We start from the raw sequence: 12,230 nt of genomic DNA, 5'->3' as shown, positions 1-12,230 counted from the left end.
TTTTTCTTATGGGAATAGCTATTTAAAAACATGTTGGATTGAGTTCAAGTTTCTTTGCTTTTGTTTGTTTTCTATCTTGGAGAGGAGCAGGATGAGGAGGGCTGCGGAGTCGGAGGATCATCATGTGACTTGCATCTGATCACACAGTTTTGCTACGGGCATGACCCAAATAGACGCTTCAGATGACTGACCGCAGCAACCACACCGAATGTTCATGGCAGAACACGCTTGCAGCGTGCTAAAGATGCATTTACCCTTTCACACATATTTCATTGTTTTCAAAACTCCAAACAGCCTGTTGTTAGCCTCAGCGTGATCAAAATAAACAGGGAAAGTAGGCAAGCTGGTGACCATACCCACTAACTAGCATTGTGTTAGCATGCTACCATTAACTACCCTGACAGCATCGTGTTAGCATACGAGCATTAGCCACATTTTTGACCAGGCTAGTAAACAATGTTATGAAGTAAGAAAGAAGAACATAATGTCTTTCTTTGCATTTATTCCACAAAAAGTATGTTTGCATCAAATGTCTCGTATATTGTTTAGGTCATAAAGTGACCTTGTTTTTTGTCCTTGAGATCTTCATGGTCACCTTTATCTTCACCTGAGGCCTGCCGCCAGCTTCTCCATGGCGGCCTTGCGCTCCTCAGCCTTCTGCTGCGAGCGTTGGAGGACATTGCGGAGCTCCTGGAGGTGGTCTAGTGTCCCCACTAGTTCCCCCTTGACCGTCTTCATCTGGCTCTCCAACATCTGAGTGTGATGCAGAGAATTCCTCCTGTGACGCCTACTGGACCGCACCTTCTCCTCCAGGTCCTCCACTGCACACATTCACACACAGGACTTTTTACCTCCACCAAGGCACCAGATGTGCTGAAGACTGAGGAGGTGTGAATGTTCTTCAGTAGGAGACATTTTGAAATGAAGCACTAAAAATCATTTAGAGAAACTCTCACCCATGTTCTCTTGGGCCTTCTCACACCCAGACTCTGCCTTCTTGTCCATCAGGTCTTTGGTCTGCTGCAGTAACTTCTCCATCTTCACCAGTTGTGCCGCCTTGGTGTCGCTGTCGCGGCGAATCTTCAGCAGTTCTCGCTCTCTGGGACTCAGTTCATCATCGCACTTGTCCATGTCTGCGGATCAGAACCAGACTGTCGGGAAAGGACTCTCAGTGGAGTCTGCCAGTGTCTGGACTTTTGTCATGTTTGTATTTTTATACGCCCCTCCTCCTCATGTCCTGGGGCCATAAGAACAGTCCGTGCTTAGTTGTAGCTCATCATGAGATTGTCTTCACAAGGCCTCCAAACACTCTTCTCTGTGCACGGTTCCTGAAATGTTTGGTCCACATACATGGTCTCCTACAACCTGGTCAGACATACGTAGAACCTCTTTGAGAACCTGTCTGAGACCAAACTCATGTGTATGGACATTAGAACTAATATTTTCATGACAAGGATGGCATTTAGAACAATAATACTAGTCTGTGGCTTTTTAGCTATAGTGGTGAAAATGCGAACAAACACTTGCCATGCTATATGCTAACAAAAGTGAGCCACGATGTTGGAAAGTTTGCTAAGTTTGCTGACATGGTGAAAATACTAACAACACTAGCCATGTTAGAGAACCTGCTAACAAACATGAGCCGCAAGGATGAACATGCTAACAAACATTAGCCATGCTCGAGAACAAGCTAACAAGCATTAGTCATGTCAGAGAACATGCTAACAAACATTAGCCTCAATGGTAAAAAAAACACTGTCAGTGCTAAAGAACATAACAAACATGACCAACAAGGGTGAACATGCTAACAAACATTAGCCACAATGATGAATATGCTAACGAGCATTTGCCACGCTAGAGAACCTTAGCCCCAGAGTTGAATATGCAAAGAATCGTGAGCCATGATAGTAATCATGCTAAAAATTAACGCTCACAAACATTAGTCAAAAATAGTAAAAACACTAGCCATGTTAGAGAACCTGCTAGCAAACATGAGCCACAAGGGTGAACATTCTAACAAGCATTAGTCCTGCTAGAGAACATGCAAACAAACATTAGCCACAATGGTGAACATGCTAACAAGCATTAGCCGCATCTGGAAGCGTGCTAAAACATATTGTTAATAAACATTGTTAGCATTAGCCTTAATCGCTGAGGAGTGTCCAATACTTTTTCCAGTCAGAGCCACAAACTGAATTTTTTTATTTGTTTGTTTTTTTTTACTTTACTTGTCAATAAAATGACAAGTGGGCCCCACTTTGGACATATCTGGCCTAGCTAGAGTGCTAACCACAGTGAAGCTCTCGGCCAATCCCAGCTTGCCATGCAAATAAAGGTTTTGGGATAAAAATAACCAATGTCATGGATAAAGATAAATATACAAAGAGATACAAAGCGTGATTGCACCAGGAGGCAGTCCTCTGGCAGCTTAACATTTAAGACACAATGGCATTTATTTGAATGCTTTAATGATAAAGTTGGTGTTGTCCCTGTTGAAAACAAGTCGGATCATCCAAACCCTTATGCAAAGCATCAGTATAGCTGTCTCTATAATACGTTGCTGGACATAATTTAATCATTGCTATTATTACAATGCCTCTTTGCTGTCCGAAAGAAGACGTCTTGTCCCATCTGTAGTTCTCATTTGGTCCACACGAGGGAGCGCTTGCTTTATGCAGCCACTTTTTTGGATAATTCATTAGGTACACAGAAAACAAGATATAATCACGTGTAGAATTATGGAAATAACGTCAGCAATAATGCTAATAACTTTAGCAATCACATTAGTAATAATAATGTTGATGATGTGGGCTTAATGAACATGTCTTCATGACTTCAGGTAAAAGCTTCTGGACATATCCTCGACATTCTTCACAAACAGCTGGTCCGTCACGCACGCGCCTCACACGCGCACGATGGCGATGACTCATATCGGCGCGCGAGCACCTGCTCACAGGAGCGCGCATTGGAGGAGGAGGAGCCGCGTGCACGCGCCCCGGGCCTCAGTGGGAGGAGGCGAACATTCCCGCGCCCCACCTTGAGTCGCGTGCAGGCGAGCCTTCTTTGGCACACCGTTCCCGTCATTCGGGAGCCTCAATACCCGCCAGACGACGCCTGCCTCCCGCCACTCGCACACCTCGCGCGCTGTTCTTGTCTCGCAGTCAGCTGAGAGGACACGCCCAGCAGAGGTAAGAGAGACATGTCCGCATCCTATAATAACCACCTCTTCTTCGTCACCATCATTATAACCATTATCATCATCGTCATCATCATACATACTGCTCATGCTAATGGTCGTATGGCATCCATGGGTGATGATGTCACCTCACAGTCTTCCTCAGCAGGTGTCCAGTTGCCATGGAGATGCCATGGCTGTCATCAGCTCCACTGGAAGGTCACATGTAGCATTGTGGGCCAATCAGACGCACTGTGACACGTGACAGTCTTTTCTTTTGAATGGCTTTGTTATAGTAAAAGGAACACATGTGCATCATCGGGGATGTAGTACAGTCCAGGAGACATGTATGCGAGCACCACTGCCATGACTTCACTTAACTTGATAACGAGCTAACTTGCTACCTGATATCTCAGTAAATAGTAAGAAGTAGCAGACAGAAAAATCTATATTTTGTAAAAGATGACCATGTTCCTTTCTGTTCCTTTCTCAAACCGAATCTCAGATGGCCAAAGCGGACCAACGCTACGGTCAACGGGATGGATCGGACCAGAACTTTGACTACATGTTCAAGTTGCTCATCATCGGCAACAGCAGCGTGGGAAAGACATCCTTCCTGTTTCGCTACGCCGACGACTCCTTCAGCAACTCCTTTGTCAGTACTGTGGGCATCGACTTCAAGGTGAAGACGGTTTACCGCAACGACAAGAGGATCAAACTGCAGATCTGGGTGAGTTCACACAATATACACATGCAAACGCACACACAGTTCATCTATGTGACATGGATGTTCTAATATCAGTCACCACCGCGCATCATACAGCCTGCTGATGCTGCCATCGCACAGCTTGGATGGTGATGTTGCCATGGCAGTAGCTCTCTCACACATACACACGCACACATACAGACACAATCAGAGTGTGTTGCCGTCATATTAACAAGCCTCCTTGGGGGGGGGGGGGGGGGGGGGGGGTCGTTGTTGCATACATGAACACCTTCACACCCTTTGTATTGATATGTGCTTGTGGCCTTTGACCTCTGACAGGGCTGACCATTCTCTACTCTGAGGGCTCATGTAGTATTAATCTAGCATTGACTGTAGTATAAATGTAGCATTGATGTCATATTGATGTAACATTACTGTAGTGATGATGTGATACTGATGTAGTGTTAATGTGATATTGGTGTGATATTGATATAGCATTGACTGTAGTATTAACGTCGTACAATTGTAGCATTGATGTAGTTTTGATGTAACATTGATGTAGTGTTAATGTGATATTGATGTAGCATTGATGTAGTGTTAATGTGATATTGATGTAGCATTGATGTAGTATTAATGTGGTATTGATGTACTGTTGATGTGACATTGATGTAGCGTTGCTGTAGCATTTAGCATTGTTTTGACATTCATGCAATTATGTGAATTTGATGCAGTGCTGATGTAGCATCGATGTGATATTGCTGTAGTATTGATGTTGTGCTGATTAGACATTGATCTAACATTTATGTAGCGTTGATGTAGTATTGATAGAATTCATGTAGCACGTCAAATGGGATAGGCTCCATCGTACCCTGTGACCCTCACTTGTGAAGTTAAGCGACTTAGAAGACGGATGGATGGATTTATGTAGCATTGATGTAATGTATGATGGAGTCATGCTTTGTAGCATTAATGGATAGCCGTAGCATCTGAAGTATACACCAGAAACTGATGTTTTGAGATCTTCATACTTATTCCGGGTACCACAGGACAGTCCAACAGCATTTCCCCCAGCACACACAACAGGCGCCGCCAGCAATTGACCCTGACCTCTTTATATAGTGAGAGCCCAACCATGAATCCTCAGTCAGAGGGTGAGGAAATGTCTGCAAAAGCCACCATATTTAAATTTCCAAAGCATTTTAATGTTACTTCATTGAGGTTTTCATTTCGGTGTATGTTAAGGCCTATATCATAGTTAACTATATACTCCAGGCCACACGTGCAGGCCACACAGCTAGACCCGGATTCGATTCCCCGCTCAGGCATCTTTGTGTGGAGTTTGCATGTTCTTCCCGCGCATGCAGGGGTTTTCACCGGGTACTCCCACATTCCAAAAACATGCTACGTTAATTGGGGACTCGAAATTGTCCATAGGTATGAATGTGAGTGTGAATGGTTGTTTGTCTATATGCGCCCTGTGATTGGCTGGCGACCAGTCCAGGGTGTACCCCGCCTCTCTCCCAAAGACATCTGGGATAGGCTCCAGCCTATTCTCGTGAGGATAAGCGGTCCAGAAAATAGATGGATTTATACTCCAATTAAGGCTCCCCTCCTCCAGGTGAAAATTGAAAGAGTCCAATCAGGTGATGACATGCATCTGGCCTGCACTCACATTGGCGTGCCTCCAGGCTCGTGCCTGTACCAATCACCGCAAAGAAAGGAGAAGCTGATGAGAAATTAGAAATAAAAACTTCCATATGAAAAACTGAGGATCCGATCATTAGCAGAACTAACACAACAATTAATTGGCAAATAAATGTAGTTGTAGCTACTCTCCTATATTGAGTTGCTTTACGCTCACTACTTTTATTTTGGTCTATTTATTACTGTTTGCACAAGTTGTTTGTTTTGGTTTGTCAGAGACTACTGCCTCGGGTGCCGTCACATCATGCTGTTTCACTAATCCAACGTAACCACAAGTGACGTTGGACTCCTGACCTTACACAAAATCCCTGTGGACCCACAAGAAGCTGTACCTTTCATGTATGGATCCCTTTCGTTTCTTCAAATTGCAAAACTGCTGCTCAATTTCAACACTAGTGTTCCAGTGTCTGGAACCAGTGAGAGACTTTTTAGTCATGTTTACTGCTAAAAGATCCCAGTGTAACCGAGGGTCTTTGGATGACTGCTGAGCGAATAAAGGACAACAGCCACGGCTTTAGGAGGCACTTTTATTCTTCAACTCAACTTTTATGCTTCAACTCACCGTCTCACCAAGCCACCGTCAACCCCCTCGCCACACACACACCTCTGGCCTTCAGAACAAGAGCGCCGCCCGCCGCAACTGCACTAAATATGTGTGTCATAAAACTTAACTTGGGCCGCATATTGCAACATGCAAACACACACACACAGTGGATGGATACATACTAAAGCGCTGTGTAGACATGCTGCTTTGTATTTGTCATCTCTGCCAGCTGAGCCTATTGTGTTGTTTCCAGTGTAAATGACAATTTGAATTGTGGCTGAATTCGTCTGAACTTATGTCATTTTATCAAGATTTAGGATTGTTTCAGTTGAAGTCCTGGGTATCTGTATCTGCACATTCCTATTTTATATTTTTGTCTATTTCGCAGGGCATAATGAAAACAAAAACATCATAAGTCCTCACTACTTAGTACTTGAGTAGTTTTTTCATTTAATTGTGACTTACTCACCGTGTGTGAGTGGGTAGCATGTGGGCCACAAAGTCAGGAGATTGGGAATACCCTCTGCCTGGCATCTCTGTGTGGAGTTGGCATGTTCTCCCTGTGCGTGCGGGCGTGGGTTTTCTCCGGGTACTCCGGTTTCCTCCCACGTTCCAAAAACATGCTAGGTTAATTGTTGACTCCAAATTGTCCATAGGTATGAATGTGAGTGTGAATGGTTGTTTGTCTATATGTGCCCTGTGATTGGCTGGGGACCAGTCCAGGATGTACCCCGCCTGGGATAGGCTCCAGCATACCCGCGACCCTAGTGAGGATAAGTAGTATAGAAAATGGATGGATACTTTCGCTTCCTAAAGTAAAGTTGGCCTTTGATGAGGGTGTCTACCCTCCACCCACCAATTCAAAGGTTTCAAAGGTACACTACGGATGATGTTTCCCAAAATTTACAGCCTTCCCACCTTACTCTCAACATCCACACTCCAAAGAACGCTGACTTGAGTGCAATTTTTGGCTACTGTACCCACCTCTGCTCTTATCATAGTTTGTTAAGGGTCTCGGAACTGCGACTGTCCAAATGTGGCCTCCACCTGCGTGTAAGTGCTCCATACATGGGTTCCTCAACATCAATGCAGACAGGGCCTCACAATTGTGCTGCTGATGGATACATACTGTAGAAACTAGAAATGGCCTAGAAAAGCCATGAGTTGATTCTGATTAAGTGTTACTGACTCTGAGGCTATGTGTTTCTACATCCAGGACACGGCGGGACAGGAGCGGTACCGCACCATCACCACGGCGTACTACCGTGGCGCTATGGGCTTCATCCTCATGTATGACATCACCAATGAGGAGTCCTTCAACGCCGTGCAGGACTGGTACGTGATTGGCCACAGCTCGGTCTTCGTGTTGGACGCCTCACTTTTGATGTCTTTGTCTTTCAGGGCCACTCAGATCAAGACGTACTCATGGGACAATGCCCAGGTCATCATGGTAGGCAACAAGTGTGATATGGACGAGGAGCGGGTGGTCGCGCCCGAGAAAGGAAAACACCTGGCAGACCAATTGGGTGAGGAGCAAAGCTAATTGTTTTTATTTCATTTCTGGCCTTCTACAATGTGGACTTCCTCTTTTACTTTAATTTGTATTTCATTTCTGGCCTTCTACAATGTGCACTTCCTCTTTTACTTTAAATCACAAAAGAAAGCCATCACAAGTTTCACTGCGTGTTTGGTAGAAGATCTTTTTAAAAACATGAAAATAATTTCGAAGCACAAAGGTGACGGAAGTAGAAGACGTTGTGTTGTTTCTATAGGGACATCCCGCGGTTGTTGGACAAGACGTTTCCTGGTTTGACTGCTTTGTGTTTGAGTGCATATTATAATGTTTGCCCTTTGAACAACTTCAGGTCAAACGCCAAAGTCACATGTTGTTTTTAAACCACGTGGTAAAATTCTGCTACAGTGGAACCCGACCTTGCTTATGTCAACAGGACCATCTCATTAATTTCCACTTAAGCCGACGATAAAGAAATAAATGGCCAAAACTGCAAAAATTCAAGGCACTCTGTTAAAATGTCTTACAGCATGTCTTAATGGGCCCTACTCAGTCCCAACATGTTTCAGCCATCGTGTTCATCAGGGAGACAAACAAAATACAGGCCTCTGCGACTGGCTGGTGACCAGTCTGGGGTGTGCGTCGCCTCCTGTCCAAAAGTCACCTGGGATAGTCTCCAGCATACCTAATGAGGATTAAGCAGCATAGAAAATGGATGGACGGATGGAGTTCACAACATGTGTTCCACCCGTCCACTTGCAAGAGGACGTGTCATAGTGGAAAGCAAACCTATGTAGGCATAAAACCACCTGGTGGCCCCAAACACAAAAACATTTTATTTTAAAAGTATAGTGAAATCAATGGATTACTATTATGGAATCAATCAATGTATTATTATTATTATGGAGATCCAAAAAGTGTCTGGAGGAGCACAAGTATGCTATTTGCTATTGCACAGGAAACACCAACTACCCTACGGCTTGTTTGTCTTGTTTTTGTCATTCAATGTAGATTACTTTGCAAATGTGGCATGTAGTATTGCATTTGACGAAATGGTTAAGGTTTAAGTTCCTTTTGTGAATGATTGTCCTAAAAGGTCTTTGTTTATATTAGTGCTATCATTATACTTGTTACATGTACATGATCCAACTGGTCTGGAGCTTAGCCATGTCTGTTTGGAAGCTGGTGGTTGCTAGCTATGAAAACATGTTTTGGAATGTGGGAGGAAACTGGCGTATCCAGAGAAAACACACGCACAGGTAGAACATACAAACGCCACACAGAGATGCCCAAGCGGAGTTTTGAACCCAGGTCTTCCTGATCTTCTGACTGTGTGGCCTACATGCTAACTACTCGGTTATGTCTATTGCGAATGTCTGTTGAGGGTTAAGACCTCAAACCTCTCGTCCTTATTTCACACAGGACTTGCCTGACTTCAGTGGGCACTGTAAAACGCTGGTTTGCATTAACAAGCACTAAAAGACAACTGTGTAAACACGCTCGTACAGCCGGAGTCGCACCCACACATCCGCACTATCATGCTCTGCTAAACTAAGCTAACCCCTGTAGAGAGGTCTTCAAATGTTTTTCTTGCCAACATTTACTGGTGTTTCTGGTCACCGTTTTTACATGATTAGTTCGGAGCACGGAGGGCTAGTGTTCTTGATCAGATTCTGACACGATTGAATGTCCCTACTTCTCCACTTCTCCTCATGATGGCAGCATTTCATTCACATTATGTCCATTTCTATGAGATTCCACACTTAACAATAGATTACATTTTTATTGTCTAAGTCCGCGATTCACACGGCCCTAAAGTACCTGTTGTAACTCTCATTTCAGATCATCAGTAGGTTTATAAGCAAGCATCTTTCATTAGTGCTACTAAAGTACATTTTTCTTTAGATGAGATATTAAGATGCTCGGACTTGCTCTTGTTCCTGAACCAAAATGTGCTTTTATAGGAGATGCATTTAATATAGCATGGATTTAGGTTTAAATTGTAACCTTTGTCTATTTACTTATTATTTATTATCTATTCTTGGGCAGAAATGTTATTGATGTATGGCTCAGTCATCTCAAAGCTGTGGTAATATACTGTATGGTGACATCATGGTGGGGGCTGGGTTTCAAACTTCCTTGGTGGCGTCAGGTGGGCACTCTCCTTCATAGGCCCACAACACCTCCAGAGACCTCATCGGCAACACCTGGCATCCCAGGTGTGACCTTGGTGTGCCCCCATCTGCTTTCAACTCTTCTGTGGACCTGATGTCACTTTATGGGTCAGGAGATGTCTTTCTTCTTCAACCAGAGCCACCGACTGGCATCCTCCGCTTCTCCTAACAGTGCTTTGATGGTTTGGCGTTGGGCTTGGCCTCATATTCACCGATCATTGAGCAGCTTGACGACAGCCTCTGCAGCGACTTCCATGGGGCAAACCTTGGCTCTCCATCTTAGTTTATCAGCATTGGTTGCCAGCTAGGTGTAAGAATGTTCTGACCTCAAGCTGTACACTTGTCGGATTCATTTTGTACCATGTCTGCAGTTGCAGCTAGCTTCCTGTAGAAGCGGAAGAGGTCAATTCTGGTGTCAAATTTCTTAGCAGAGTAAGTGGGTTTTGGATTTGGTTATGTCAACCAACCAGTCGACATAAATGGGTTCTGCTGTATTGAACGATTTAAACCACGTCTTGTCAAGATGAAACAATGGATGCACAATTCTACCAAAATATGAACCCTAATGTGTTGTTCGGTGTTAAAGATCACATCAGCCACAATAAATGAATAGTGACCACCACCGGTGTGGGAGAACTTTACAATCTTTCTTATCTTTGTGCTGTTAGGCTTCGAATACTATGAGGCTAGTGCCAAGGAGAACATCAACGTGCGGCAGGTCTTTGAGCGCCTGGTGGACATCATCTGCGTAAAGATGTCAGAGCGAGTCGACGTGGAGGTGCCGGCAGCCCCCGGTGCCAAGACCACCAGACTGAGTGACAAGCCGGCCCAGCTACCTCAGAAGTGCTGCTGATGGGTCGGCAGCTGTCGTCAATCAACTATCCTAACATTCCTCAGTCCATGCTAGTGAGCTGTCAATCATTCTAAGCCACATGGGTCACATGACTGTGTCTCTCTCTCTCACACACACACACACACACACACACACACACACACACACACACACATACTTTGACTTGTTTGACCATCATCTATCTTGTTGTCTTGTTGTCTTCATTGTGTGGGCCTCCGCCAAGGCGCAACACATGTGAACGAGTTGATTTGTTCTGTTTACCTCACTGTATCACTTTGTAGCCCAAAACTCTTCAATATGTTCAAATGTGAAAGTCAAAACATGACCTGAACATCACAAAAAACTGACTGCCAGCAGTCCAGACAAAAAAAGCTTTTGTCTTCAGATGATTGCATTCGCTGATGTTGTTAGCGAAACTCATTGCACTTTTCCTTGTATCATTTTTATGAAAGGAAGCAAACTTAAGACAAATCAACAAAAGGAGAAATGTTATTTTCAAGCACACCAAATAATGCGAGCGCAGGAAGCAACTGCCACTGCTGCTCACCATCTGATTGGCTGCTTCTCACTGAGCTGCATTCTAGAACAATCCGTATTCCACTTGAAGGCCGCGCCACCGACGCACAACTCTCAGGGTGGTCTGCAGCTGCCCTCATCAGTCCTCGCTGTGCTCTTCGCACGAGCAAACGCTTCCCTAATTGCACTTAGCAAAGAAGTAATGAAGGAAGATGGCGTGAGACTCAATGAGCGAGCCCTGCGGAGTGGCCCACTCGTGGCGTGTATCTCGTACCAGGGCCCACATGGCGGATGAGAAGATATTGTCGTGTTTCCTTCCCTGTGTGTGTGTGTGTGTTGCATTTGATTATCATGATATTTACTGTTGTGAGTGCTTTGTGTTTGTGCAAAGTGTGACATCATGAGTTGAAGAAATGACGTATGTGTGCAAAAGAAGGAAAAAACATGAAACTTGAGTGCATTTCTGGTGCAATCTTCTGCCAAAATGCTTCTTTAGCTGTGTCACACAGCTCATGTTTTGTGTGTAACTGATGACGATATTGTTGATTATTTATGGTGACTTTGTAAATGATAGATTTAGAAGTTATTATGCTGTGGAGTTATTTTTGATGCTGTGTAAAGAAATTGATGTAAACTTGTTGTCAGTTCACCCCTGTCTGGGGGAGAAGCACAAAGTGAATGTACAAACTATTGTCAATGTTTGTATATTATAGATGCAGTTTAGTATAGTAAAAATAATAATCTTTAATCAAATGGTTTGTCTGATTTGACTTTTTCTTTTACACATAATAAGATATCATTCATGTCATTCTTACACTTGTCAGGATTGTATTTTCTCAATTCATATTTTTCCATTAGGAAAACAAACTTTGGCTAGTTTTGTGTCTTGAAGACTTAACTTCAATGTTTTGAGGACTCTCTCCATAAATTCAAAGATAACATGCTGACAAAAAATGTTGGCTCAATTAGATTATGGCTTTTAATAATGAGCCCTTTTTATTAATATTTTTGCTTTGTTTTTATCATTATTTCCAACAATTTCTAC

At 43.8% G+C, this 12,230-nt stretch overlaps 2 protein-coding genes across 2 annotated transcripts; one reads left to right on the top strand and one right to left on the bottom strand.

The window, feature by feature from the left end:
* Nucleotides 1–514: 514 nt before the first annotated feature.
* si:ch73-389b16.1 (coiled-coil domain-containing protein 18) lies at nt 515–1,822 on the bottom strand. Its single transcript, XM_058073943.1, has 2 exons — nt 957–1,822; nt 515–821 (listed from the first exon to the last, which is right to left on the bottom strand). The coding sequence occupies exons 1-2, from the start codon at nt 1,129–1,131 to the stop codon at nt 604–606; spliced, it is 393 nt and encodes a 130-aa protein (XP_057929926.1). The 5' UTR covers nt 1,132–1,822; the 3' UTR covers nt 515–603.
* Nucleotides 1,823–2,966: 1,144 nt separating this feature from the next.
* rab3b (RAB3B, member RAS oncogene family) lies at nt 2,967–11,938 on the top strand. Its single transcript, XM_058073942.1, has 5 exons — nt 2,967–3,188; nt 3,681–3,905; nt 7,346–7,464; nt 7,531–7,655; nt 10,485–11,938. Exons 2-5 carry the CDS (start codon nt 3,681–3,683, stop codon nt 10,667–10,669), a joined length of 654 nt encoding a protein of 217 aa, XP_057929925.1. The 5' UTR covers nt 2,967–3,188; the 3' UTR covers nt 10,670–11,938.
* The last annotated feature ends 292 nt before the right edge of the window (nt 11,939–12,230 follow it).

The sequence above is a fragment of the Doryrhamphus excisus genome, chromosome 5 (assembly GCF_030265055.1).
Source record: "Doryrhamphus excisus isolate RoL2022-K1 chromosome 5, RoL_Dexc_1.0, whole genome shotgun sequence".
NCBI lineage: Eukaryota > Metazoa > Chordata > Actinopteri > Syngnathiformes > Syngnathidae > Doryrhamphus > Doryrhamphus excisus.
The sequence above is the reverse complement of the archived record's forward strand: the minus strand, read 5'-3'. Positions and strand labels throughout refer to the sequence as shown.

What these genes read in the sequence shown, in the direction of transcription:
- si:ch73-389b16.1 (XM_058073943.1), bottom strand. Translation starts at nt 1,131, where the DNA reads ATGGACAAGTGCGATGATGAACTGAGTCCCAGAGAGCGAGAACTGCTG. An exon ending in GAAGGCCCAAGAGAACATGG is followed by an intron (nt 822 to 956) that starts GTGAGAGTTTCT and finishes GAATGTGTGCAG; the next exon opens with TGGAGGACCTGGAGGAGAAG.
- rab3b (XM_058073942.1), top strand. Translation starts at nt 3,681, where the DNA reads ATGGCCAAAGCGGACCAACGCTACGGTCAACGGGATGGATCGGACCAG. An exon ending in TTCAACGCCGTGCAGGACTG is followed by an intron (nt 7,465 to 7,530) that starts GTACGTGATTGG and finishes TTTGTCTTTCAG; the next exon opens with GGCCACTCAGATCAAGACGT. An exon ending in ACACCTGGCAGACCAATTGG is followed by an intron (nt 7,656 to 10,484) that starts GTGAGGAGCAAA and finishes TTGTGCTGTTAG; the next exon opens with GCTTCGAATACTATGAGGCT.